Source organism: Rissa tridactyla, chromosome 13, assembly GCF_028500815.1.
Source record: "Rissa tridactyla isolate bRisTri1 chromosome 13, bRisTri1.patW.cur.20221130, whole genome shotgun sequence".
In the NCBI taxonomy this organism is placed as follows: Eukaryota; Metazoa; Chordata; class Aves; order Charadriiformes; family Laridae; genus Rissa; species Rissa tridactyla.
In genome coordinates this window covers 5,148,958-5,176,775 of record NC_071478.1, presented here as the reverse complement: position 1 = coordinate 5,176,775, position 27,818 = coordinate 5,148,958, and the positions used below count along the sequence as shown (strand labels likewise).

General features: G+C 47.1%; 2 protein-coding genes across 8 annotated transcripts; one reads left to right on the top strand and one right to left on the bottom strand.

Annotated features, from left to right (window-relative positions):
- Positions 1–158: 158 nt before the first annotated feature.
- On the top strand, positions 159–14,270 carry TMEM120B (transmembrane protein 120B). Of its 5 annotated transcripts, none has more exons than XM_054219818.1 (13): positions 159–289; positions 4,558–4,676; positions 5,635–5,751; positions 6,546–6,605; positions 7,177–7,272; positions 8,310–8,399; positions 9,094–9,159; positions 10,118–10,179; positions 10,423–10,515; positions 10,951–11,015; positions 11,194–11,262; positions 13,845–13,913; positions 14,186–14,270. In XM_054219818.1, the coding sequence occupies exons 1-12, from the start codon at positions 221–223 to the stop codon at positions 13,869–13,871; spliced, it is 933 nt and encodes a 310-aa protein (XP_054075793.1). In that variant the 5' UTR covers positions 159–220; the 3' UTR covers positions 13,872–13,913; positions 14,186–14,270. The 5 variants fall into 5 exon arrangements, with proteins under 5 accessions (XP_054075793.1, XP_054075792.1, XP_054075791.1 ...); XM_054219817.1 differs by having other exon boundaries at positions 14,179–14,243; XM_054219816.1 differs by lacking the exon at positions 14,186–14,270 and having other exon boundaries at positions 13,845–13,947.
- Positions 12,599–27,141, bottom strand: RHOF (ras homolog family member F, filopodia associated). 3 transcript variants are annotated; one of them, XM_054219820.1, is made up of 5 exons: positions 26,027–26,274; positions 25,838–25,922; positions 18,834–18,943; positions 17,942–18,076; positions 12,599–15,793 (listed from the first exon to the last, which is right to left on the bottom strand). In XM_054219820.1, exons 1-5 carry the CDS (start codon positions 26,189–26,191, stop codon positions 15,629–15,631), a joined length of 660 nt encoding a protein of 219 aa, XP_054075795.1. In that variant the 5' UTR covers positions 26,192–26,274; the 3' UTR covers positions 12,599–15,628. The 3 variants fall into 3 exon arrangements, with proteins under 3 accessions (XP_054075795.1, XP_054075794.1, XP_054075796.1); XM_054219819.1 differs by having other exon boundaries at positions 25,838–25,925; positions 26,027–26,272; XM_054219821.1 differs by lacking the exon at positions 12,599–15,793 and adding an exon at positions 16,629–16,763 and having other exon boundaries at positions 25,838–25,925; positions 26,027–27,141.
- Between the last annotated feature and the right edge of the window lie 677 nt (positions 27,142–27,818).

Here is a 27,818-nt window from a genome sequence, read left to right as displayed (position 1 = left end):
CGCGGGCGAGGTGCGGGGGCTCGGTGGGGCCGGTGGGCGGCGCCTGAGGGGACCCATCGCCTCAGGGCGGGGCGGGGCGGCGGGTAGCGCGCGCCGCCGCCGCCGCGGCGCCGCGCCCAGCCCCGCGCGATGACGTCAGGGGCGCACGTGGCCCGGCGGCCCCGGTGCGGGCTGGCCCCGCCGCCGGCAGCAGCAGAGCGGGTCCCGCCGCCCCCGCGCCATGAGGGTGCAGCTGGAGCGGTGCCGGGGCGAGTGGCGGGAGTTGGAGGAGGAGTTCCGGCAGCTCCAGGTGAGGGGCGGTGGGGGCTCCGCGCCGTGCCGCGCCTCGCCTCGCCTCGCCCGGTTTCGCGTCCGCTGCTTCCCTCGCCCTGCCCTGCGCTGCCTTCCCCATGGCTGCGCGGGACGGGCGGCGCCGGGCTGGCCCCCAGGGCTCCCCTCTGCCCGCCCGGCCGCGCCGCCGCAAGCTGGGAGGGGGCCCTGCAGCAGCGGGGCCGGCAGAGCGGGGTGCGCACCCCCGGGGTCCCCTCCGCCGCTCCGCTCTCCCACGGAGGTCCTCCCCCTCCGCCCGCTCCCTTCTCCGGGGTCTCCCGACACACACCCGGGGGTCTTCCCTCCGCCGCCCCCCTTCCGCGGGGGTTTCCCCTCCTCCGCCGCCCCCTTCCCTGGGAGGCCTCGGGGCGGCCTCGGCAAGGAGCTTCCAGGGATGCGGGAAGGCTCGTCCCCCTCCTCGCTGCGCCCGGCGGGGCCAAGGGTGCACGGCGCCTTGTCCGCAGGCCCGGGGTGCAGGCACGAAGCGCAGCCGGGGACCCAACCCCAGAAACACCCCCGTGCCCCGGTGCCGGGGGTACCAGGTGCTGCGGGACATCCCAGACCAAACCGCGGCCGTGCCCCGGGTCGGTCCCATGAGGCATCCGAGGGGACGCCGTTCCCACTGCTAGAGCGAGGGCCGAGAAGGGGGACCCGGCGTTTTCATGCACGGGGAGCGACGCGGGGAGCGCCTGCGCTGCGAGCATCCCCTGGCCCGAGTTTAATTTCCTCTGGTAGGATACAATAGTTTTCCCATCTCGCAAAAGTGCGTTGAGGGGCAGAAAGACCTCGGAGCAGGCGCTGAGAGCTGCTTCTGCAAAAGGCTTTTACCTCCAGAAACACTCCTTTTCCCGTATGCCGTCAATGCTGTGCCCATACGCATGCTTTAAATTTTTAAAGATAAAACACAACCGGCTGTTCTCGCTCTGCGTGGCTGTTAGCCTCTTTTAGGCTGTTAAACAGAACGTGCGCCACAAAAAAAAAAGCGTGATTTCCAGATTTAGCTCCTTGTCTTCATTAAAAGTCAGTTCAGGTTGTACGCTTGTTAACAGAAGGAAAGGTGGTGGTTGGGCGTTGGGGGGGATCGCCAGCTGGCGGGTTTTTTTTGAGATGTGTGTGCACCTTCTTGCAGAGCACGCTGCTCAAGTCTGGCCTAAAGCACGGCAAGATGTCAGTGACTTATCCCTGCCTTGGTTTCCCCATCTGTAAAAGGAAAGTAGAAATGCTTCTTGGTGGGTCACAGCTGCCGGTGGCACGATGTATAATTCCCCAGGGCTTAGTACTGTAGAGGTGAAAAGTTGGGATAACATCCATTATCTGAGAGCTTCAGGGCTCACAATCTGGAGATGGTGTTGGAGAAGAAGAGAACACAGTGCTGTCCTGAGGACATAACTCTGCTCCAGCTCCTCAAGAGGCTGGTGGTGCTTCTGTGTTCGTTGGAGGAAGGCTCTGTGCTCCCTAACGGCATTCAAATCAGAATGTGACGTGTTGGGATAGAAAACCCAACTCTTTAGTGAGAAAGTACTTCAGTGAGGGTGTCCGCTCATGCTTGCCCTTGCACGTGGCTTTTTGGACATACCCGTAGCATCTCTTGCTCTTGTGGAGCCTGGTTTTCCTGGCAGCAGCCTGAGCCCCTCTGCATCATCCCACTTCAGCACCCTTTTTGCCTGGCCTGACTCATCGCCAGCTGGAAATGCTGGTCCTGGGCCACACAGGAGCTGCTGCTCGTGTTTGGAAGGAGCTCCCTGTTGGCATTTTCCAAGGTACTTTGGTCACCTCCACTAAAAGGGTCTCTTGTGCAGTGCTAGTGGGGGGAAAAAAATTGATGGTGAGCAGATTTTATTGTGTATTGAGAGCAGGGCCAGCCCCGTGGGACAAAACAATCTCTGTTTTGATGCACCCCTGCCCCATCTCATGTTTTATAATTGTGTTGTAAGTTCTGGGTCAGGGGCTGTGTCTTCCTTCTCCTGCAGAGGAGGACTTTAGACTCTGGTTGTAGCTCCTGCCCCCCAGGTGTCTGGCACGGGGCACTTGGGGCTGTGGTGGTATTTGGGGAACTCCGACTTGAGGGACTTTGAAGGGGCTGATGCTGCTGCAGCACTGAGCATCCCCTCGGGGGGTGTGAGATGGGGTTGGGGGACATCCAGGTTTGCAAAGCACTTCTAACCAGCCACATCTGTGGGTTTTTTACAGTTTGGTTTGCCAGGGCAGGACTTCCATCTCTGGAGGAGCAGCATGAGAAAGAGCTGGGGACTGCGGGGCATGGCAGATTTGGAGCAGGGACATGAGAAAATGCAAGTTGCCCTCCAACAGCTTGTTAATTTAAACCCTGCGTGTGAACATGTGAAACACATTTTGATTAGGAAAAAGCCCTGCGAGGGCTCCCTGTGAATGTGATTTGTGTCCTGCAAACGAGCAAGTACTGACCACAGGCAGGGCTGTTGTGAGTGCCGTGGAAAATAGACCTCGAGGTACCTTCAGAAAACACCCAGGATTTGCAGCGCGGGGCTGTGCTGAGCTGCTGCCTGCCCTTCGCCTGCGGGCAGCGCAATTTCCACTTCCAAACTGGGCAGTTGCGGCTCCGGTGCTGCAAAAATTGTAAACTTGGGTGCAGAGGCACCTCTGATGTCTCATGCCTGGGAGCTTTTCAACTTGGGGCAAAAAATCCTCCTCTCCCTGGTGCACGGGTGCTTTGTTTTTCTGCACTTGTTGTTTCCTACACGGAGAGAGAGCTGACCTTCCGGGCAGGTATTTGGCCTGTGGGTTACTTCTGTTAATGTAAAGGCAGCGCAGTGCTCCCTGCGCTGCCGGTGGGTCCCCCTGTAAGCAGTCATCTCTCTTGATGAATTACTAACTTCACTACAAGCAAATGTTATGTTCTTCTAAATACCATGTCATTTTGGAATCATTATCCTGATGTTTTTGGCTGGCAGTGGAATTTACCAGCTCTCAACTCGCCTGTTAGTGTTTCCAATAAATGTTTGAACACTTTTTTGGCAAAGAGCTTCTTACACCCTTTGGACCAGCCTTTTAAAAGACACTGTTGCGTGACATGTAGAGGAGCAGAACGAGTTACTGCGCAATCCAGGGAGCCCCGAAGTCCTGCTGGTGCTAAGCAAAGCCAAACCAATCCTGAAACAATGCGAGCTGCGGTGCCTGGACATGGTTAGTTTGGTCATTAAGGTTTTTAAATTGGATACCAGGGCTTGTTTTGCATTGCCCCTGTAAATAATGAACAGCTAACAGCAAGGTCCTAACGAGGAGGTGAGCAAAGAGTTGTTTTGTATGGTTTTAGCACTGTGTTTATGCTCCAGGAAAACCAGTGGTAATTTTCTGTGGTCGTTGATGTGCTGACAGGTAAAGCAGCCACGCAAATAGCCATTTAACCAGTGCCTTCTCTTGGAACTAACTCTACAAACTCTCTTTTCCAAGTTATTGTAGAACTTAGCATTTGCCTGGAGGGCATTGCGTGGTGTCTGGTTAGCTCTTCCCGAGGTCTCCCTGCACTTGAGAGGGTGGTGAAATCACCGCAAAGGGCGGAAAAGCAGAGCATGTTTATTCCCAAGCAGAGGGAGGGCTGTGAGAGCAATGGGCTTGCAGCTGGTTAGCGTGTCCTCATTATGGTCAGTCAAACACCAATTGGGGGCTTCAGAGAACCAACGAGGGAGCATCTAATGCCACAGGGAGGGGATGTGTTCACTTCTTACGTAGGTTGCTTGAACATGCATGGGGTGGCCATGGATGGCAGTGGTGGCCAGGAGGCATCTAAACCCTGAGGCATGTATCTGTGGCTGGTTTTGTGGTTTTTGGTGGTTTGTTTTTTTTTTTCCTTCTGGTTCCTCATCTGTCTTCTATTTTTCCCAGATTTAATCTGGCTGTGAAATCAGAGTTCCTGCTCTGCGATTTAGCCACCCATTTGATGGACACAGACTGAGATCAAACAGAGCATTTAGGGCTTCTTGACAGGGTGGGATGGGGAACAAGGAGCTCCTGAGTGGGAAAGCTCATTAGAAAGAGGAAATGAGATGGGTGCAGAGGATGCTCTTTGTTTTGCAGGAACTTCATTAATGTCTATTTAAGCCGTATTGGATCCGCATTGGCTTGGTGTCACCCCCTCCTTCGTTGTTTGCAGGAGTGTCTGTTGACTCCCAACAAAACAGGGGTTTGCTTGCTTCCTTCAGAGGCGAGGACCAAAAGCAATATGTAACCTAGAGGGGTTCTTCCTACCCATCCTCTCCTCTTCTTCTGCAGGAAACACACAAAGTTTACAGGCAGAAACTGGAGGAAGTCACCAGCTTGCAGACAGCCTGCAGCAGCTCCATACACCGGCAGAAGAAGACACTAAGGGACCTGAAGCACAGCCTGCAACGGTAATGAGAGACCTGGAGGGTGGAGGAGGCAGGGATGGGATGCTTCTCCTTCCCAAAGGGCTGAAATGTTTGGATTTTTAGCATTTTAATACGCAATCTTTGTTGCGGTGGTAACGTTGCTCCATGTTATTCTTGAGTCAGCTCCATCTATCACAGCCAGGTAAAATGTTTGTAACCCCGTGAGAGATGGAGTCCTGTAAATAAAGAAGATCCTTGAGAGACCCTGTGTGGGTCCGCATCCTTGCGGTATGTGCCGTACACTGCAAGACCGTACAGCTTTTGGTCCACGTGTTTTGCTAGGTGATCAAAGCTTTGCTCTTAAGCCATGCTGGGAGAGCCGCATCAATCCTTGAACCTGAACGCGTAACCTGTTCCTGGGTGGATTTGCAGGAGGGAACTGTCTGTGGATGCTCAGCCAATCCCTGGGAGCCACGAGCTAAATTCCTTGTGTGCAGGTCTGAATACACCACCTCCCATACCACGGGTTGCTAACGCCGCTCTGCACTGCTCTCTGTTTGACATGAATTGGTAAAACTGCCGTTTGTCGGTAAATCATCCTGAAATATTTCATGCCTGAAGAGCTGCAGCCTCTGCAAGGGCAGTGCCTGAAATCACGCACAAAGTTCCCAAAGTGGAAAGAGTTCCTGCAAAAAAAGCACAATATTCCCTAAGTGCTCTGCTAGGGAAGAGGTACGGAATCCGGTCACTCAGCTGAGATGAATAGAGAAGCTGATTTATAAACTAGCTAGCTTAAACCCACAATGGCGTAAAGCAGGCAGTGAAATAAAATCACGGTAAGCCAAATGGTGCTGCAGAACTGTAGGAGCAAAATGCACAATGGCATCAGCTCATGCAGTTAGCTTTTTAACAGCGTGGTTTTTATGACAACTCTGTTTTCCTTCAAATAAAAAGGAGGTAAAAGCACGTACAGGAATATCTCGTGTCTACGTTCTTGCAGGTGCAAGCCCAGAGCGAGTCCTGAGGAGTTTGCTCTCATTCAGGAGATCAGCACCCAGATCAAGGAGAGGCAAAATGCCTTCTTCGACATGGAAGCCTACTTGCCGAAGAAGAACGGGTATGTGCTTCGCTGGGGAGGAACGTGCTCCAGAAAGGCTGATATTTTTTTTTTTATTTTTTTAAGTGTTCACAGCAGTGTTGTTCCCAAAAGATAATGTGTGTGTTGAAGAAATACGTGTAAAACTGGATTAGTCATAAATCTCTTGCTGAGCTGCTGTGTCAGTCGTATACAGAATTCATTATCTGGAAATTCATGTAAATGTACCGCGTGTAGGCAGTGCAGGTTTTCTTGTTAAAATAAAAGTAACCCTGCATTGGGGAGAGATTGTGCAATTCAGTATTTCACGCTGATGTTTTCCTATGCTAGTTTTTTAAGACTAAATCAGCACAAGAATTTTCTCTCCCTCTCTTTTTTTTTTTGTTTGTTTTTTAAATAGTGTTTTCAACCGACTTAAAATTTATACTTTGCTTCAAGTGGGGTTGCTAGGACGGATTTCTTTCAGTTGTCAAGGGCTGCACAGCCCCTCAGAAGTTTCTATCAAACTTTTCTTCCAGTTTCTCCCCATTATTTTTGGGTTTGGACAGTGCACTCCACATATCTCGCTCTTACACTGTAGCGCAGAAAAGGGGCCAGGAAAACAAACCTTTTCTCTAACTTCTTGGAAATGCTGACCAATCTTTCCATGTTTAAGTCCTCTTCTGTAGTCTGTCTCTCCAGTTTGCCTTAATTAACAACCTACAGCAAACGTGGCTTTGGCAGATATGCTGATATTTTCAGCTCCAATCTGGGTCATTTTACGGTATTGAAATAAAATGACTTACCTGGGGCTGCTCTTGGTTTTTGTCTTCCAGCTTGTACTTAAACCTGGTGCTGGGGAACGTGAATGTAACTCTCCTGAGTAACCAAGCAAAGTGAGTGAGTGTTTCCGTGCGTGTGAATTTGGGTTTCCTTGGGGCCATCCGTGGATGTGGGCTGAAGTCCAGAGATGGGAATGGGTTTCTCTTAGATCTGGTAAAAGACGAACTGTCGAGGGTGGGCGGGTCGGACCATGACACAGGGCCAGGCTATCGCTTCGTGCAGCTCTGATCAAGTCTGTCCATCACTGGCTTTTCAGCCCAGCCTGTAGCTTTAATTGTAAAGGGGGATTTTTTGCAATGGAAAAGGGGGTTGCGACTTCTAGATGTACAGTGCTTCAGAAAATGGAGACTTTTTAAAATTTTTTTTTTTTCTTAAATCTTACCGTGCCAATGCAGAAACCAGCTCGTACGGATTTAAGCCATTGCCTTGCAGTGTAATGGCCGTGCAGCCCAGGCGGACCCTGCAGGCAGAACGCTGCCTTTCACCACCGTCTGCTGGTTTTTTAAACGTTTTGAGCAAAACCTCTGTCTCTGGGCTCAGCCTGTGGATTTGTATCTGGTTTGAAAAAAGTGAAGCCGTGTTCTGGTGAAACACCCGTTTGTGTCTCTCTCTGTTCCCTTCCAGGTTTGCCTACAAGGACGAGTATGAGAAGTTCAAACTTTATCTGACTATAATCTTGTTACTCGGGGCTGTCACCTGCAGGTTTATTCTCCACTACAGGTAAGCCTGCATTTTCACTTTTAATCAAATATTTTGAATAGAAGTGTGCTGGGTTTGAACTAACTGTTCTCTTCTGTTAAGGATGGTGAGATGGGCTCTGGCAATGTTTAGGCTTTGAGTAGCTGGACAGCAGGACAGCTTTTACACCTCTTCAACAACCGCAAGACCTGTATTTTAGCTACTTGCTTTTCCTTCTTCAACTTTTTTTGGAGTCTCTTGTAACCGAGAGAAGTCCAACATTGCGTTTCCTCATCTGTTGCTTTTCTGGCATCGTGCCGTGCTTCAGAATGAGCGGTTGGTTTTGCTTGTAGGTTGTCCCAGGCAGGGACTGGCACCGTGCTGCAGATCTGGGGTTGCAAATGCAACCAGAGAGGATTTGCATGAAGTTATCGGACCTGAAACATTATCTGTAGCTCACAGATAAAGTATCTTAGCACCAACAAGCTTCCTGTATTCAGTTTTGCTTAAAAACCAGGAAAGTGTTGGAGCCAGGTGCTTCCACTGAGGTCTCTCTGGGTCTGGGTGAATGCAGGATCATCAGGGTGATGCTGCCATATGCAGAGGCTGCCACAAATTCCCTTGGCTTCAGGGGTCTGCAAATGGCAAAATAAAGGCTTTTCTTCCCCCCAGAGTGTAATGCTCTTCTGCTCTTTTAGTTGATTGGATTTATATAGATCTCATGGAATCTACTCATTGAATTAGCCTGGAAATGCCTCTCTAAATTGGATCATCTGCTGCTTCCATGGTGCTTTCTCTCCTTCAGAAGGAATTAATGTCATCTCTGCGTACCTGCTTATCGGCTCAAGATCTGCAGTGTTATATCACGGGGCACTTCCCGGAGGAAAGGACTCTGAGCCCGGTGCTGCTGCCGATGCGCGTGGCTCTGCATGTGGATTAGAGATGTTCAGGACTGAGACTTTGTGTCCATGGCCTCACTTGGGCAAGGGGACAGAGGAAAAATACTGTTTTTTTGAATGTGTCTTTATAATTAACAGGTTGGGTTTTTTTTTTACTGTGTGGGTTGTTTTTTTTAACAGGGTTACAGATGAAGTATTTAACTTTCTGTTAGTGTGGTATTACTGCACGCTGACGATACGGGAAAGCATTCTCATTAGCAATGGATCCAGGTACCGTGCCACCTGCAAAAACTATTTAAAGCGTGAAATGTCCTTAAAAGAAAAACAAGCCACAAAAGCAGATTCAGCTTGGTGCTGAAGCCCAGCAAATCCGAGATGCTGATGTGTCTCTGCAGGGTCTGTTGTCTCCATCCGTCTCCCTGGTCACTTCCAAGGGCGGATGTGGCCACCTGAGGTTTGAGGAGGGAGGAGAAGGTGCAGTTCCTAACTCTTGGCTCAGTTTCCAAGGCAGCACCGTCCCTTGCTCACTTTACCGTTATTTTCTGAGCTTTCTACAGTGTTCGAAACAAACAGCCACCTCATAGGAAGGACTTGGAAATGTCACTTATTTGCATGGCACAGGGAGGAAAAAAATGGGTGTGTGGGCTGAAACTTGTGCATCATTAGTCACCACGGTACCTCGTGCTGTGGGAACTGCTGCTGTTTGCTGTGCTGGAGAGCTCGTGGGAGCACGCAAGGTGTGCCCCGGTCCTGAGCCTCCCTCCGGCAGTCGTGGATTTGTACCCCTGCCTAAGCCATGTTGCCAGGACAGCGCTGTGCAGCACCCCTTTTGCTTGAGTTGAGCCGTATGTTTTGGTCCGTCCTTCCTCCTCCCCCAACTCAGGAGCATTTTTTGTCTGTAAAGCCAGACTTACAGTGCTAAAATCCATGTTTCTCGCCTAACTGCCCCGTTTTTTCTGTTCAGGATCAAAGGCTGGTGGGTGTCGCATCACTACGTTTCCACGTTCCTGTCTGGAGTAATGTTAACGTGGTGAGTCCGCTCTCGCCTGCTGGAGGTGCTTCAAGCCTGTTTCACAGTGTTTGCATCATCTGAGCGTTTAAATCCAGCGTGACCATGAAGCTGTGGCCACGCAGGCACATGGCGAAGTATCAGACTTTATATTTGTCTGATGTTACAGATGTTTTCAATGATAAACACGACACTGCAAGTTTGTATTTACATAGCCGATTTAAAAAAAAAAAAAAAAGAAACCCAAACCCTAAGCTGTAGTTGCGCTGATGGTAGCAAAATCTCCTGATTTCTGTCTCTGTGTAACTAAGCAAACAAGCAGCACTTTGCTTTAGAGGGAGGACACCACAAAATGAGTTCTGTTTGGTGGCTTTATTGAACCCAGATTACAAACAGTATAAAGCCAAAACTGCCTCCCGCGGGTGGTGGTGTTGGTCCAACAGCACAGCGATGCACCCCCATTACAGCCACCGTGCAGCCTGGCTCAACTTTGGCATCCACCGATTAGTAATAATTAAAAATTGTTTTAAAACAACAAATGTTTCTGCTCCCGAGTATGTAAGGGGATGACACGGTGGCTGGAGCAGAAGGTGCCGTGTCCTCTGTCTATCCTGAACTACCCTTAGGAGCAGCAGCACAACCAGCCCCATCTCCACCGCTTGGATTCTTGATGCAGACGCTGCTGAACGGCTGTGATTGCTGCCCAGAGAAAACTGCGATAAGCAAATGAATAAGAGGGGGCAGCATTTAAACACGTCGGGGAGGGGAAACCTAATCAACGAGAGCGCTTCCTACGCGCTGGAGTTGGGATGTGCGGCTGTAGCACCTTCTCTGGGCTCCTGATGGGGTGGAGGGGGCTGGGTACCAGCTGCTCGCTTCATTTGCTGATGGGATGCGGTTTGGCTGAGAAAGGGGAAGGGCGCTGCATCGTATGCTTTGTTATCAAACAAATAAACCTCCTTTTGTATTTTGCTTTTAGGCCAGATGGACTCATGTATCAAATGTTTCGCAGTCAATTTTTAGCGTTTTCAATATTTCAGAGTGAGTATATCTTACCTTGCTAATTCACGGGATAAAATAGTTTTGTATCTTGTGTGCTTAGAAGAAAACACTTCTGCTTGGTAAATACTGGGGTATTAAACTGGAGAAATATGATGACAGAATAAAAAAATACAATGTACAAATATAAACAATTAAATCTGTTGGATTAAACATTATTAAAATAGTTCGATATATTTATCATACTTCTGAATAGCCAATGCAATGATGTTTTCTTTCCTCCAGGTTGCGTTCAGTTCCTACAATATTATTATCAAAGGGGCTGCCTTTACAGACTCCGTGCTTTGGGGGAGAGAAACCACTTGGACCTTACAGTAGGTGAGGTTTTCTGCAGTACTTCTGTTTGCACGGTTTTGGCGCAGTTTTTAGATGCAGCGATAGGGAGCGTGTGATGCTGTGTGTGATGCTGTGTGGCCTCCTGAGAGCGAGCTCTGCAGAGCTGCCACCCCCTACCCTGCCGCCGGCGTCCTGCGGCAGGAAGGGGAGCCGGGCTTTTATCCCCCTCCTCCGGTCCTGGGGGTTGGGAGCAGAGGGCTCTGCTCTCCCTCAGCCCTCGAGGGGGCTAAGACGGAGGTTTTGGTCACCCCCATCTTCATGCTTCTCCCATTACCACACCTTCAAGTCTATAATTTACATCGGATGGTTATTGCGGAGCAGGACAGGAATAGTCCTTATGGGCTGGTTGGGGGGGGCTGCAGCTCTGGTCCTGGCTCTCTGTGCTCACTCTCTGCCTCTTCTGTTAACCTTTTCCAGAAGGATTTCAGTCCTGGATGTGGCGGGGGCTGACGTTTCTCCTTCCCTTCTTGTTCTTTGGGCATGTAAGTTGGGCAATCCTGTTCTTCCCTCTGCCGCGTGGAACCTGGGGTGGGGGGGTCTGACACTGCAGTGGCAGCACCATAAAAAGGTGCTTTGGATCACACGCACACGTGACAAATGTTTCTAAGGTTTGGGGTTTTTTTTGCTAGCAATGAAATTGTCTTTTTTTCCCCTTTTTAGTTCTGGCAGCTATATAATGCAGTCACGCTTTTCGGATTGTCGAGGCATAAGGAGTGCAAAGAATGGCAGGTAGGTGTTGGTTCTGCTCAGAAAAAGCACAGAGCTGGGGGAGAGAGGGTGTTTAATTACATCCTTAAAGACATTTGGGCATCTGACCCTGTCTAAATATATCGAGATGATGTGGCACAGAGCCTATACAAGAGCACTCAAATAAATGTGAGTTACCATAGGTAAATTTGCACCCACGAGCGACCGCGCAAACTGAAAGGGGAAGAAAATACATGTGGGTAAAAATCTCTCCATATTGTTTGTGCATACAGGCATTTAATAGCAGTGGCTGCTGGTGGTTCTTTGTGGCTGATCCATGGGTTACACATACAAAAACATGATGGCAGTGAATCACTTCAAAAACATATTACCCACTTTGTCGCCCCGCTTGTAGGGATCTTTCGACTTGCTTTCTCAGTTGCTGTCACCCATCAAACATGTCTGTCCGTTTTCCAGCTACACAGTTGCTCCTGCAGATCCAGATTGGGTGGTGTCACATGTGCAGATAACGTGATGGGCTTTATTTTGGTCAGATGTGTCTGTAGCTGGTGTGCTCGCTTTGGTCACTGGTGTAACAGCAGGAACGCAGCTTCCCGCAGAAACGCGTCCTTCCCCCACGCCTGTGCCACTGCCGTTCGATGAACGTGCTTGTAGCGTAATGCTAATCCATTAGATTGGTCTTAATGATTTGATTTTACTGACTGGTAGAGTCCAGCAATGTTGAATATAATCCATGTTGTAATATTAAAAAGCAGTAAATGCTACTTAAGTGATCCTGATGAAAATATACGTCCTGTCGATGCACACAGCTGGATGCATGACTGTGTGTTTGGCTATGATCTTCTCTCCTCGTGTGCTAACGAACCCCTGCACTTGCCAACAAGCCCCATCAGAGCTCGCTTAAATGTGGCCAAACAGTACCCTCAGCTCTCACCTTGCCCTCCCCTCCCCACCCCTTTTTCTCCATTTTCAGGTTTTTGTGTTGGCTTTCACGTTCCTGCTGCTCTTCCTCGGGAACTTCCTCACTACTCTCAAAGTGGTGCACACTAAACTGCAGAAAAACAAAGACAAAATGAAGAAGCTGTGACACTCCCCCCCCCCCCCCCCCCGCCTCCCCGGTGTGCTGGCTGTCGCCCTTCTGCCCGCCGGCTTTGGGACGGATCCTGCTAAACCCCAGCTTCGCGATGGACGGGCTCGGAAGGACTCGTCCGTCCCTGCGTTCCATGAAGGATACGGACTCTGCCAGCACAGACTCAGTATTACACAGCATGGCTCTCCAGTCCGCAGTCCTGCTATTTATGTATATTTAATACAAAACGTGTTCGCTTTTGGGGTGGGTTTTGTTTTTTGTTTGGTGTTGGTTTTTTTTTTTTGTGTATATAAAGCAACATGCACCTGCCTGGCGCAGTGCCAGCGTTGGGAGAATGTAGGATCTACTGTAATTCCAATTCTGGAATGATATTTAACACTTTACAGTTTTATTATTTAAATTCTGGATATTGGATTTGCAAAGACTTGTGAACACTCCAGGTGGATCAGTAATACAGACCCAATGTTGGTTTTTTTTAAAGGCATTTGTTTAAGGCATATTTTCAGTGGCAATACTAACCTGTGTGTACTGTGAAAAAAAAAAAAAATGATGCCCATCTTTGTACCATACTGCTGCTATATACACTTTTAAAAAGCTATTTAAAGAGGAGTTATCCTCTTTTAAAAACAAAAATAAGCAAGCAAAATGAGTTGTTAAATGGCAGGGAAGTCCGCTAGCCTTCCTCCAGGGAGACCAGGTCATCTCTCCAGGCCTGGACAAGACCTAAAATAAACCATTCAATATGCAGCTGCTTCAGCCCCTTTTTAATAACAAATATGCTGCCCTTCGGGTTTTTTTTTTCAAGACACCGTTTTTTTTTCCTTAAAATGAACTTCATCAGTGGCAAAAGTGCAGTTGCACTTTGGTTTCTGTTTTCAGTGTTTTTTTTGTTCCCTGTGCTGTCCTGGAAAGGGAAGGACGGGCTGCGCAGAAATATTAAATACTTTCTTTAGATGCTGCGCTTGTACCAATAATTAAGCGAATGTAAACACTTGGTCAGAAGGAACACGGAGGACAAATCCCGACTCCCATCCTGCTTAACTTCTTGTGCTGCTTGAACTTAAACTTACTCATTCAATTGAGCTTGTTTTGGGTGCTTTAACATCTGTGCCTCCGAGGGCCCGCTCCAGTGTTGTGAGCTGCTGCGGGCAGCGTCGTTCCCAAAGGCGAAGGTTTCCTTTGAGCCAGCACAAAGCCCAAATTGGGCAAATGGCTTTGGCAGAGTGCAGTCCAAAAACGATGCCTGTCTCCCGGTAAGCGCGCTCCTGGAGAAATACATATGCACTACAGACTCAAAATGGTTTCATCAGTTCTTCTGTTGCTGTGAGACTAGCAAAATTACCTTTACAGTGTTACTGTCCCGTGGGCATGAAAATAAATTGCAATTTGCATATTTTGAACAACTTTCACACTACCTGGGCTGTATCTTGCTGTGTTAACTTTTGCACACCCTGTGAGGTTGTTTTTTTTTCAATCCTTTGAACTCTCCAAATGGAAATTGTTTTATTTTGAGGGCGATGCTGGAACCTGCCGGATGTGAGCAGTGGACCTGGTTCTCCAGGGGTGGGGAGCTCTGCACGCGGTGAGTAACTTGAGTTTTGCAGCATGAGAAACTCTGATTGATTAAAAAAAGCAAGAGATTCCTGCCGCGGAGCTGAGGGTAAACAGGGTAACTTCCTGCGCGTTGGTGTTTCAGTTTCATGCTGGGTAAGGTGATGTGTGGTTGTGTGTGGTTTACTGACAACTGTTCTTGTGGAGAAAGGGCTGCACAGTTCTTCAAGATTTTTCTGTAGTCAAAGATGTGCACAAACTTGTGTGTTGTTTTGTTTTTAATTTTCCATTTTAAGCTTGTAGGGATTCACAAACCCAAATTAAATCAAAACAAGTTGGGAGAAATAATAATAAAAAAAAGGTAAGATTTCAAGGATCAAAATCTCTTTACCCTGCATGTAAAATAATGACAATGGCTCACTCCAAAACAGATATTCTCTCAGCTGGTCGTGTAACCAGCAGGGGATAAAGTTGCAGGAACTCTGGATGATGTACAGTTATCAGGCTCTATGTGCAAGCATTTGTCTAAAAGCAGACTCCTGGCATGCACCGCCTGAACTTTCTGGCAAAACGTTGCGTCTTGTTGCCGTTACCCAAGTCCTGCATGTTCACCCTTAGGACGGGCTGTAGTTTGCCTCGTACAGAAAGCTTTCAGCAGCACCTGGACGGCAAAATCCTCCTTCCCTGTACGGGTTTGGTTCATACAACGGCGACAAACTAGTGATTGCTCCTGAGATGCGTGCTCTCGCTGCATGGGATGTGCAAAAGAAGTAGATTTGAGGCACATGTACTAGGTTGTGCAGTGCGGGAGCATCCCTCACCCTTCAACGGACAACTGCCACCTTCACCGCGAAAGGGAAAATTTTAATTTATAGCAGTGGACACGATTTCATCAGTTAATGAACATGAATTTAGTATTTCCCCTAGTATGCACCAATGTTTGCATCTGTCATGTATTAAATAAGCTATATAAGTTTATTGTAAAACTGACTTTATGTTACACATAGTTGCTGCTTGGAGTACTTCTAACTTGGAGTGCTGTAAATATTTTCTATGATACTGCATTTCTGAATTGGAGCAACCGATGCATTTCCATTGATAAATACCCTTTTCTATTACAGCAGCAGTCCTTGCAAGGAGACCTCTACAAGTGTAGCTCGGCAAAGCTGGGCCACTGGTTCAGGGGGAGTAGTGGATGCTCCATCTGTGCACTCTGGGGGCAGCTTGAGGCCAACTCATACCACTGCCACCAAGTAAATTTAAAAATGTTGAGACAGAACTCTGTCTCTTCAAAGGTGCCTGATAAGCTGCTCTAACATCAGTTCTTCTAATAGATGTAGCTTTTCAGCTTTTCTGCTTGAAAAAGACAGTAAATTGTAGCTATAACATGCCACAATTATTCTGCAGAGGAAAAAAAACCCCGCTAATAAAGTCATACAGTAGCAGCCGCTGTTCATTGCAATTTAAGTAGTGAGTCCAAGACCTGACTGGTGGTCCTTTGCAGTTAGGAGCAAAAGCGAGACACACAAAGGCACGCAGCTCTGGTGAAAATTGATAAAGAACTTTGAAAACTTTGTGAGGGCAGTGCAACAGAAGTGCAAAAATACTAAAAATAATTAAAACTTTAAAATAAAAATTGTTCTAAGAATACAAACATGTAACAAAACAAAAAGGTCTTTAAACTTAAACTCTTTAAAATCCGAATGGCTTTGCTCTTGTGCAGTCACTGCTCTCGTGCAGTCCTGATCATAACACTGAGCACGCTCTCTGTTTCTTCTGGCGCTTGGCTTTTTTCATGGCATTTAGTGCAATGGTTGTTGCGTCTTTAAAAACATTTTCTATGTTTTCACGACATTTTGCTGAGCACTCCAGATAAACTTCTGCATTAATCTGCTGACAAGCTGCTTCACCCTGGAAAGAACAAAAGGTAAGAAAAGATGTAAACCCAATGTATGAGAGAAGAAGGTGAGACGGGAAAAGGTGTTATTTTGTACATCTTCATATCGTGAGGTCAGAAAGAAAGAAGCTGCCTTCAAGTATAATGCTGGAGCGTAAGTGGCATTGTTAATAAACTGAGGCACTGTTAAATAAACTAGTTGGGTGTTTTTTCCCACCCTGTGTTGACCTAGAGCCTGGCCTAACAGTTCAGTGCATTACAGACTCTACGATGCAGATTGCTGATAGTGTAAAAGTATTTTTAGTATTAAATTTGTTCAAAAGAAATGCTGAGGTAGATACTTAAGTGAGGATGAGATGCCTACACAGCAATATTTTTTCAGGCTTGACCTTAACTATTATGTGATGTCACCTTTAGTAATGAATGTCACATGCAAGAGCAGAATCTGGACCAATGTCTTGCCTTGTTTTGCTGGTGCACATGCAGGAACCCTGACTTCTGCTTTGGAGCATCCCAAGGGCTCAGCCGAAATCCTCGTATACACAAATGGGTGCCTGCATTTCTCAGCCTCACCCAAATGCATGCAATAGGAACAGACCAGAATCTAAAAAACTTGCATGCAATCCTGGTTCCGCGAAATCACTACAGACAAAACACAGTGATTTCTTACTTTGCTTGTGATCCTTTTATTGTCATTGCAGAGTCAGCCCCCAGGTTTGAATGCTTGTGAGCCTTAGAGCGTGAATTCCAGGTCTGCAACCCACAGCTCACAAACTCTGCGTTTATTCATTACAAGCCCTGGGAGTGGGGTCACTTGAGCACTCAGGCCTCTATAGGGGGGTTTTTCTTCAGCACATTTAAGTGAAGTTTGTCTCCTTTCAGTTGTTTGCAAGCCGCAGCGCTGGCAGATGCTGTTCAGCTTCTCTGTGCCTGGCATCACAAGCATCATGTCGCGTGACTCAAGATGCCATCAGCTGTAAAAGACTGAGGTAGTGTATATTTAAGGGTAGAAAAAACAAGTGGGAGGGTCCACATAGGAGACAAAGTTTGTACATCATGTGGGGCCTGGAATTTATTTGCAGGAGGCCTCAGTAGACTTGCAAAACTGTCTGTTGCTTGCCCTGAACCTCACGTGTGAGGGCGATGAAGGGAGTTCTTAATGCAAATGAGGAACAATCTGCAATTGTTCCCAAAGTGACAGGATGGGCATCTCATCCTGTGCGCAAGCGAAAAGTCCCAGCGTGGTTTAGTGGTGATGCAGTTGCAGTTTCTTTTCATGCTGTTTAGTAAAAGAAGTGATTCATTCAAGGTCTTGGTGCACTTAACCTTGTTCCCTGGATTTGTCTCTCAAATAATTTGAAGGCTGCTGTTCTTGCTCTGAGATGAGAGAAGGAGGATGGCTTTGTAGTTTAAAAAAAAGTGGGAGACCAGAGCAGAAAGGTCTGGCGTGACATGGGACAAGCTGTTCCACCACTGACTGTTTCTCCTGTACCTATGCCAGTCTTTAACACTACTTGTAAGTCTCGCTGCTTTGTAATACTTAAATTGAAAACATTTCATAACATGTAGATTTTTTTTTCGATTACTTTCGAGACTTCAAAGAAAAGTCTCTTATGTTAGAGAAGCCTTGCAGATGTTTTTGCTATTGTCCTTGAAAGGATTTATTTTTAAATAGGATTTGCAAAGGACTTTTTTTTCCAGAACAGTCACTATTTTTAATCCTGTAATGTGTGTCCTAGCATCTCCGGTCTTTCTCACAATCCTGATCAAAATACCTGCAATGGTAGCAATGTATCCTAATAAAAATTACGAAGGGAGTCGAACAAACTTGTCAAGGTTTACAAATTTGTAAGCTGTGAAAGGAAACAAGAATAAAATGTAATGAGCCTAGAAGGAAAAGCCAGTGGTCTCCTGCCAGACGCCCCAAGATATGCAAAATACTCTTCAAATTTCTCTTTACTTCGGGTGGTGATTTGGCCACTTCCAAAAAGGACTTACAGAAATCCCTGTTAATTCTGACTGTCAAGAATTTCTTTACCTGGCTGCTGCAATCACCAAGTTTTGGAGTATCTGTGATTGTACTTGTGAGGAACAATGCCACTGAAGTAAGTGTGTTTTATGTCTTGCAAAGAGCACACCACTTTAAATGCACTTAAATTTACCTGGTTGTAAGTAATGGGTTCCTGCTTAGAAGCCCTGAGCTTGCGCAACTGTTCTTTGTCTTTCCGAAGGTCTGTCTTGCAGCCGATCAGTACGAGCGGGACACCTCGGCAGAAGTGATTCACTTCAGGATACCACTGATGGTAGAAAAACAAAACTTTTACATCTGGCTTTTTTTTTTTTTCTGAAATTGAAACAATAAATCGAAGTAACAGAATCAGCATTTAATACATGCTGCAATTTCAGAGTTTTGGAAGTTGTTAATCTAGTGGTAGGGGCCCAACATGTACTATTTACATTATCGAAACATTTAAAAGTCATACCCAAAGTCAGTTGCTTTATAAAAACATAGGTAACATCTGTCGCTATGCCAAAGTGCTTATTTAACATCTGTTTAAATGCAGAAGAGCTCCTCTAAAGTCATATTTAAGAGCAGAATTTGGGCCAAGTCTTGCTTTGTTTTGCTGGTGTGAGGTACAGGAACACTAACTTCTACTTTGGAGCATTACAGAAATCCTAGTGCAGGCAAGTGGTTGTTTACCTCTCTCCCCTGCAGTTAAATATGGATGTGATGGAAGTAAACTTGAATCTGAAATGCTTGTGTGCAATGTTGGTTGTGTGATATCACTGCAGATAAAACACTGATTTCACCGCTGCTGTTTGATCTTTTTAGTGTACTCTGGAGTCACCCCCAGTTCTGGGCACTTAGGAGGCTGGCGAGCTCCAGGTCTAAGGTCTGTGACCTGCAGCCCGGCGCATGGTGAGTGATCGCAGCATCCGCACGCCCAGGGTACAGGACACTAAAAGCATCAGCTTTTTTAATCTGACATCTTGTCATATATCAGGCGTATCTAATTAATTTAAAAGGTTGAAGCAATTACAAAAGCCTCTTACCTTAGCTGCTACATTATCATAGCTAGTGGGGTTCATGACATCGTAACAAATTAACACGACGTTTGTGTTCTGGTAAGAAAGCGGTCGTAGCCGATCGTAGTCCTCCTGCCCTGAAACACAGAGAACGTTTTGGTAAAAGAAAACTCTGTCCTTAACAAGCAGTATAATGGGAATATGTAAAAATATGTACTTGAGATCAAGAACAATGGTACTACAATTGCACAGACTGCAAGTTTTCCGTACTTGTAAAATTCCTTTCCTTAAATGCAGTAGTTTCCTCTTCACTGACAAAACTGATGCTTTAGAATATAAAACATGTCCTTGGCAAGTTTTAATAAAAAGCCTGCTTTGCCTACCTGCTAAGTACTTAGAAGCACTTCTAATCGCTGATTGCCAAGTTGCTGCTCACAAGCAAAATCAGCAAGAGGAATCTGACAGTTATCGATTAAAACCTTTGCAATTTGGCCGTGGCTCCGTTCTCCCAAATCCATTTGTACATGTGATGCTGTGAGGAGGAGAAACACTGTATTTGCTAGACGCGAAGGCTGAAATAAAAATCTTAAGTGGCAAACTTGCTTTTCCCAGCCCAGTGAGCAGAGAGGAAGCAGCAATTAGCACACCGTGCCTTCAACACCACTGCTTGCTGTAGCACCACGCAGGTGATTTTACAAGATGTGCAGCAACATGAGCTGGGCTTAACTGGTCTTTGAAGCGGGACTACATAGCAAATCTTAGGGATGCTGCTGAATTCTGGAAAAGCAGAGGATTTGTCATACTTCTGATAAGGGATGTTCTAGCACGTGACCTAACAAGAGGAAGCTGATTTGCTTCAGACCTGTACTCTTTCCCCTTGCTGTACAGATGACTTAGCAGTAATCACCGTGCTGGGGTCTGAAAGTGTCTTGCTTTGAGAGATTAAGTTCAATAAAGCAGTAATTATCAGACAGAGTTGGCAGCTCAGGAAAAAAACCCCAATCTTTTTCATTTGAGATTTCTTCAGAGACTCAATAGGAAGAAACTGTGATTTGAGCAGTCTGTAGATCTATTTGCCGCCTGAATGCTGCCCCTGGAATCAGGTATGAGAGGCAACAGCTTTCCAAAATGAGAACTGGGAATGTCATTCCTTCCCACAATCACCACAATGTACACACAGCCCAGAAACTGCCCTAAAGGGAAGTTACACATCTCAAATCTTTTATTGATACTTCAAATGAAGGGATGCTGAAAATTTCAGTGTGCCCAAACTTCATACCAACTACCTGCCCCGGCTCAGTCCTGAGTGGCATCGCTCGAGCCAACATGCTTGTCTCCACCTGCAATGTGAAGAATTGCAGATACCAGGACGCAAATTATTCTACAATACTTTGCCTCCCTCCTTAATTTAAACAATGGATCAAGATACAGGTTATTACAAGGCAATCCCTACTCCATAAGCTGTTACTCAGTTTGCCTGAGATGTTTGTAAGACAGGAATCTTAGGTTTAGACCACTGTATTTGAGCTCCCACAAGAGCAGCATGCTCTGTAGGCGACGTGCAGAACAAAGAAGGATTGATCCCTCAATATTTAATCCAGAAATAATAGACAATTTACAAAATTATGCATGTTGTATAAACATTCAGAGCAAAGACTGTGCTGCTTAGCCCTTCTTATTCTCCCAAATCCACCTACTTGTTTGCAACCGATTTACCATTTTGTTGTTGAGATAATCCTCTAAATGCATGAACCACATCAGGTGCCAAACATTTTTTTTTTCTCCTAACTTCCTCTAGTGTTATGTGCCGTGTGTAATTTTCCCTGTTCAAGTTCATGCCTCTGAGCCTCTACTAATGCAGCTTGCAAAATCAAAAGGTCCTCCAAGTTATTGCTGGCAATTTGTGAGACAGACAGGACTGTGCCCTTGGAAGAAACACATTAGTTTGTCTGGAATCAGAACATACAGCTAAACCCCTGCCCTCCTGGATGGGATAACAGAAGAGGTGTCTTCAATGATGTGACACAAATATGCTGTATTGCAAGTCAAAAACTACAGATATGCCCCAGTGAGCTGCACCTCCATCTTCAAAAACAGATACACAGTTATGTTTTTTTAAGCAAACTGAGAAAATAAACACGTAAGAAAATGCCGCTCCGTGCATGTTTGGAATTTCAAATACAGAGCACAGAACAAGGTATCGTGCAGAAACCACAGGGGGAAGGTTAGAAGGTAATTGCTTAACTTGTATTATGGTTGGATGATTGCAGCGCTCACTTAGAAGGAGAGGAAGCTATTCTTTAAGAGCTCAGATGCAGTTCTTCAGTCGCTGAGGATGTAACAGACCCAGATCAAGCTGTGTCTAAACATCAGCATCCCTCTCACTGAAAACAATCCCTTTCACCCCCTGTCCTTAAGTGCTGCTGATGGAAACGCAAGAAAGGGCCTGAGAGACTTTTTCTCTGTAAAGCTGCTCAGTCTGTGGTCAGAGCTAATTTGGCAGTTAGGTCTTCTACTAGAAGAGTTTTAAAATGAAGGAAGAGGGTTGAACCTAAGCAGTAACTGAATGTATATGCAAAGCCCCTGAGTGTGGTTCCTCAAACACAGGTAGCAGTTTTCTTTCCCCGATTAACATAAAGCATGCTGTGGAAGAATAGGTCAAATATATGTCTATGTCTATGAGCATATCTGTGACTCTCCTCTGCCTTCCTCAATTCATTGTAGCATCAGAGACCTTGTTTATTATTTTCAAAGAAAAACCTTCATCCAGCTGAATTCACCTAAAATTTCCTAATCCTTTGCAAAGATAGCACTCCCGCATCCCTCTGACACGCTGCATAACCCACATCTCTGCAGTCAGGCCCTGTGAGGGGGCTGAGGGTGAGTGGGGGAAGAAGTGAAACCACAGGTCTCGGTCTCACGTGCATGTTCACCTCTGCCTGCTCTTCCTCACCAATTCACCACCGAAGGTGTGCCGGCCTGTGCACTGCTCAGCCTGTAAAAGAGCTCAGCAGCCACTGCCATTGACGGGAGAGGTTAAACCACAGCGTCAAGACTTGACAGCCCAGGAGGCCACCAATACGTGCTGTCCTAACGTAGGGCAGTGCTGTCTATCGCCACCAACTGCCAGCGGGTCAGGAAGAATGTAATATCCTGCCACACAGTTCAGACCAGTCGACCACTTCCTACGTATGGCCACATGTTATCTGTAATACTCCACACTCATGGTTTAGGATCGACCTGGAACCCTGCAATGGCGAGCCCTCACAGGCACAGAGAAATGCACCCAATTCTCTTTGATTTTTTACTCTGCAGGCTCCATAGGAATACCATGGTTATTAGCTTACCAGTTATGTTTTTTCACTACTCAGTTTAAAAAAAAAATTAGGAAACAGACATTCTTGGCAGGAATAAAACCAGTAGATGAGGACTCAAATTAAAAAGTTGTGTGTTTTTGGTCTTCCTCGCGCATGCCCTCCCTTTTAAAATTATGAAAAATAATCCTTGCGTATACAAACTTTAAAAATTTCTCTTAAGGCCTGATGGCCGTGCATCTGTCATTACAGACCTGAAAACCCCCGCTGGAGGCTTCGCATGAGCTTCCTGCCAGTCAGAGCGAGCACCCACAATGATGAGGCATTACTTCCTCCCCAGCCTTCCCCCGCTCAGCACAGCTCTCCCTGGTCTGAGAGCCCTGCACCAAACGGCAACAGAAACTGAACCTTGTGTCTGAGCTGCAGCTAAAGCACCAACGCCACTCTCTTAGTATGTAAAAAGTAGAGTTAATTTACCTCTCAATGTCTTTGCCTCTGTCAAGCACAGCAAGAAATGGAAACTTTTAATTGAATAAGCTGCTGCAAAGCCTGTTTGCAGACAAGGCAAGTGATATTACAAAGCCTTCGCACATTGCGTAGGTATACCACCAACTTCCTGCAACAGCAAGAGGTGTCTCTGATGAGGAAGACAGAGTAGCATAGTACAAAAGTCTCAGAAAAAAAATGTTATTCTAGCATATTTTAGGCTCACTCATTAACTTCATATGTTACCAAAATTCTTGTCAAGAAAAAAAATACCTTTTGTAGCTTGAAATTTTGATTCTTAGGCACTTTGTTTGCGTCCTTCTCCTTCAGTAAGTAGAACAAGCTCAAAGTCTCAAGCTGCACAGGACTTGACAATACAAAGAATCCTCTAACTTTAAACAGCCCACGGAGCTGAACCCGTCCTTTACCTTCCCATGATGACACTGATGTATGTGCAGCTTTATTCAGCGTTGCTCTTAGCAAGATCCTAAAAATATTGAAGTCCTTTCTGCAGTGGATACATCATGAAGATGCAATGACACTTTTTATAACAGCTTTGCTTTCTCCTCCCCTACGCTGATACATGGCACTTATCTGAAGCCCTTCACCTCAGAAATTGTTTTACATCCTTTTGATCCTGTTTAAATGACTTTATGATAATCTGAATTATATGTGAACCTTTCAGACCGAGAAGCAAAACACAAGCTGTTTTAGGATTTTAGAGAAGCACAAGACCAACTCAAGCAGTTCAGTCAGAAGATGATTCATAAAATATGGCTAATGTGCTGCCCTGTTAAGCCAGTGTACTTCCAGTAATAAGGTGTATATTTAGACTCCTCTTTAAGCTGCAACTGCTGCTGTACACCCACCCCAGACCATCATCACCCAGCTGAGATAGGAATTTAATGAGTTATTGCTGCACGATACGACAGACACAAGTCAACATAGTGAAACACCAATTCCAAAACTGCGTCTCCCATGCTGCATCTGTGTAGCAGAGGGACAGGAGCCCTTGTCTCCTGAACTGGATGTTCCCCTTGCTCTTCTCTTACTGCACTATATGAATTTAAGAGGACAGCACACAACTCTTGGTCCCAGTCTAATCCTTAAGGAACTCAACATCAGTGTTGTATTATTAAAAACAGGATGGGATTAAAATGTGTGCTCAAGTGAGTTCTTCCTCTACCATAACTTCCAGCTTCAGGAAGAGGATGAGAAGCTGCTTGAATCACAGAGTATGACACAGATCTGTAACATAAAACTATGTAAGCAGCTTTGAAACAGAACCAAAACTCAAGTCTTTCCCACTCGTAAGGAAATGCCATAACTAAGGTGGCAATGTTCCCCCTTTCTTTGTATCTGATGTGTCTCATGCAAAGCAAAAGACATTTCACAGGAAGGGAGGAGACAAGCGTGAGCATCCTCTATCAACTTGCAGCCTGGGGGCCATGACACTGTTGTGGGAGGTGAGACATGTTGGGTTTCAGGGTTTCCAGATGAGAGATGGAAAGCAATTGCTCTTTCATGGCAGAGAGCTCTGCCAACTCGGCAATAATGGCATCTCCGCTTCCCAAAGTGGCACAAAATATGCCCCACTCTGTTCTTCAATGGGGCAATGCTTTGGTTCAAGGCAGTATTTGTAGCTGTGAACTAAATGTGCAGGAGCAGACACTTTCTGCTAAAGTTACGTTCCTGAACAAGGCAACAGGGTAAGACAAGCCACCAGCACTGGGTTTGGCAAGTGTTCTCCAGGCTGCTGGTGGCTGAAGGTCTTGCACAGAGCTGAACTCCCTGTGTGATGCAAGGAGCTGGGCACTTTGGTCAGGCTTGTCAGAGTTTAGTGCTGCAATACTGAACTTTCCCTACCTACCACCGTTTCTGGATGCAGCCCATGTTCCTTAAAGCCTGGAAGAGACTCCAAAGGCAAATGTTGGAAGCTGCAGCTTGATTTTAAAGGAGCCAGACAAGTATCAAAAACTGTGTGACAGACAAAAATTCCACACTGACAGTGAACAAACATAAAAACTTGACAAGTTCGCTGTGGCAAGTTCTTGGTGCCAACACACAATATTAAGGAAATCCCTCTTTCACACCAGATTTCAGCCCGTCTCTTTTCCTTTAAGACTTAAGCACAAAAGCCTTGCTATTCAGTAGAAGCTACATTATCCAAATCACTGGATTCAAGAACAGTTAACAATGACACAAGAAGATATATTGGCAAATTGGGTGCTCAGTATCTTACTATACTGCAGTAAAGATCAGCAATAAAATTCACTTTTAGATTAAAAACCCTTAAAATCATCTATTGAGATGCCATGTGCAGTATACAAGAAAGTAAGCGTGTTTTACTACTATTAAAAATTAATATGGACTGCATGAGGTTCTTATTTTTCTTGGTATAAATTTGGAACAACTCCACAGGCTCTTGAACTGAAACAGATGATTTACACTGAGCTGAAACAGAGCACGTGTCAATTTTAGGGTTCATTTAGGAACACAGCTGGATAGGAGCCTAGGAACTTTGAATGAAGTTGAACACGAACCGTTTCACAAGTTCCTGAAATGAACCCGAACAAACTACCAGCATTTTCAAATCACTTTTACCGCTACAGCCTTTTTATTTTGAACACAAACCAGCCTTTTTCTCCTTCACTATTAGATCACACATGGCAGGAGATTAAAATATTTTCCTAGTTGACTGTATTATGCTTTGCATCTGGGAACTGGGTTTTAATACCTTCAGATATGTTTGCTATTTGATGTGATTTTTCTTAATAAACTGAATTGTTAAGATAGCGAACAAGTCCATGGCTAGAACTGCCATTACACGAGCAACCCCTTTTTTTTCTGGAAGGCACATTTATGCATGCAACAGGTAATGGTTGTTGTTTTGTTTGTACTTTAATCTCAAGCAGTTTTAACTGTCGTATTACACTAAAAGTATGGTAGCAGAAAAGCAATGTGAAAATACATTCCAGCTTTACAGTCTGCAAGTATCAGTCTGGTTTGAGTTGACCCAGCAAAAGCTGCTGGAACAGGAATACAGGCACGTTCACAAGAGCGGCATTTCACACTGGTAAAAGCAGTTTTAGGACATTTGTCTGAAATTAGGCAAACCCGGGAGCTGGGTTTGGTCGGTCCTGTCTCAGGCCACACACAAACGGCCTCTGACAGCCCGACACTGTCGGGACTGGGGAAACGGAGAGCACGAAGTGAACACCCCCCCCTTACCTGCGGTATCGTACAAATTCAGGGTGACCTCCTTTTTCCCCACCGTAACGCTGGTCGTGTACTTCTCGAAGACGGACGGCGCGTACTGCTGCAAAGGGAGGAGAAGCGGTTCTAAGCCAGGGACGGGCAGCCGGGGCGGCCCCCGGCCCCTCGGCCCCCCGGGGCCCGTCGGCGGGACAGCCCGCTTACCTCGGGGAAGGCGCCCTTGGCGTACACCATCAGCAGCGACGTCTTCCCGCAGCCGCCGTCCCCCACGATCACGACTTTCACCTCCTTCTTGCCCGAGGGGGCGGCCGCGCCGCCGCGGGAGCCCCCCGCCGCGCCCTCGGGCAGGGCCCCGTTGGCCGCCTCCATGATGGAGCGGGGCCGGGACGGGCACGACGCGACTCCCCCCCAAACCGCCGCCGCCGGGCTCCAGGCGCCCCGAGGCGGGCAGGCACCGCCCGCGCCCCGCCGGGGATTGGCCGCGCAGCGGGGGCCGGCGCCTCAGGTGCCTCCGGGCCCCGCCCGGGGCCGCGCCGCGGGCTCAAGCCGCGGAATCCCTGGGGTGGTGGAGCCCGGCGTGGCGAGCCCCCCTCGGCGACCCGGAGCGCCCGCGGCGTCCGCTCCTCAGGGGCTGCCCGGCGCGGGGGTGGTCCCGAGCCCACTGAGCGCCGTGGGAGCCCCCTCAGCTCTCCGTCAGGCTTCTCTTCCCAAACCCCGATCCTCCTGGTGAGCTTCCAAGGCCTCCATCTGCCCGGGGCCATTGGGCCCTGTTGGCACTTCCAGTCCACCCACCATTTACCTGCACTTGGGTGCTCATCCCCATCCAGCAACTGTGGCACCGACGTCCTCATTTATTCCCCCAGGGAGCCCCTTTGGACCTTGAGCGTCATGTTGGTTTACCTCACATTGCCAGTAGCTGGGGGAATGTCTTCCAGTTGGAGCGCCATGTTGGTTTACCTCACGTTGCCAGCGGCTGAGGGGATGTCTTCCAGTTCGAGCACCATGTTGGTTTACCTCACGTCGCCAGCGGCTAAGGGGATGTCTTCCAGTTTGAGCGCCATGTTGGTTTACCTCACGTCGCCAGCAGCTAAGGGGATGTCTTCCAGTTTGAGCGCCATGTTGGTTTACCTCACGTTGCCAGCAGCTGAGGGGATGTCTTCCAGTTTGAGCACCACGTTGCTTTACCTCACGTCACCAGCGGCTAACGGGATGTTTTCCAGTTCGAGCACCATGTTGGTTTACCTCACGTCGCCAGCAGCTGAGGGGATGTCTTCCAGTTCAACCTCAATGCCTGCAGCAGCGGATTCCAGTCCCAACGCCTGAGGGAAGAGCATGCAGCGAGTGCAGGGCCAGCCATGGCAGGGGGAGGCAGAGACCCCCCTGAGGTGCCTCCTGAATGCATCTTGTTGCTGGCACTGGGAATGGCGGTGACTCGCTGCTTGTTTTCTACTGTACTTACCGCTCGAGTAGGAACTGACTGCTCTGCTTATTGCTTATTCACCCAGTGCCACCCATCCAAGGTGAGCTGCGATAAAAATAAACTGGATTTTTACATTTTAGTGGTGGAGATGCGATGGCCCCAGGCACCTGCCTGGTGTTGTTTCGTACCATGGAAGTCAGGGGATCATTCCACGGGGATCACACCAGACAGATACGTTTGGCCATGATGCACAGGTCAGGGAGTGATGCTGAGTTCGTGACAGACCTGCTCGGGTCCCAATCTGCCACCATTCTGCACAAAAAAATGGTGTTTCTTTCTTAGCAGGGATTAACAGCGCGCTACGTCTTAAATAAACCCTGTCAGTTCTTAAGAAATCAAAAATTACGCTACAATTTTTGAAATGCCACTTGTGGGAATAGCAACAAACCCCCGAGGGCATGCTTGAGTGTAGCAAGATGATTTAATTCAACTAAGGGGAAAAAAAAATAGCAACTCAAACAGGGTTTTGCATTTTCTGCTGCACGGTTGTGTCACTAGATGGCCTTCCAGACCGAA

Coding starts and splice junctions, on each gene's coding strand:
- TMEM120B (XM_054219813.1), top strand. CDS start 221: ATGAGGGTGCAGCTGGAGCGGTGCCGGGGCGAGTGGCGGGAGTTGGAG. Junction 10,516..10,950: donor CCACTTGGACCTTACAGTAG/GTGAGGTTTTCT, acceptor AACCTTTTCCAG/AAGGATTTCAGTCCTGGATG. Junction 11,016..11,193: donor CCTTCTTGTTCTTTGGGCAT/GTAAGTTGGGCA, acceptor TCCCCTTTTTAG/TTCTGGCAGCTATATAATGC.
- RHOF (XM_054219819.1), bottom strand. CDS start 26,191: ATGGAGGCGGCCAACGGGGCCCTGCCCGAGGGCGCGGCGGGGGGCTCC. Junction 25,926..26,026: donor CCAAGGGCGCCTTCCCCGAG/GTAAGCGGGCTG, acceptor CTCCCTTTGCAG/CAGTACGCGCCGTCCGTCTT. Junction 18,944..25,837: donor GAATTTGTACGATACCGCAG/GTAAGGGGGGGG, acceptor TCTGTGTTTCAG/GGCAGGAGGACTACGATCGG.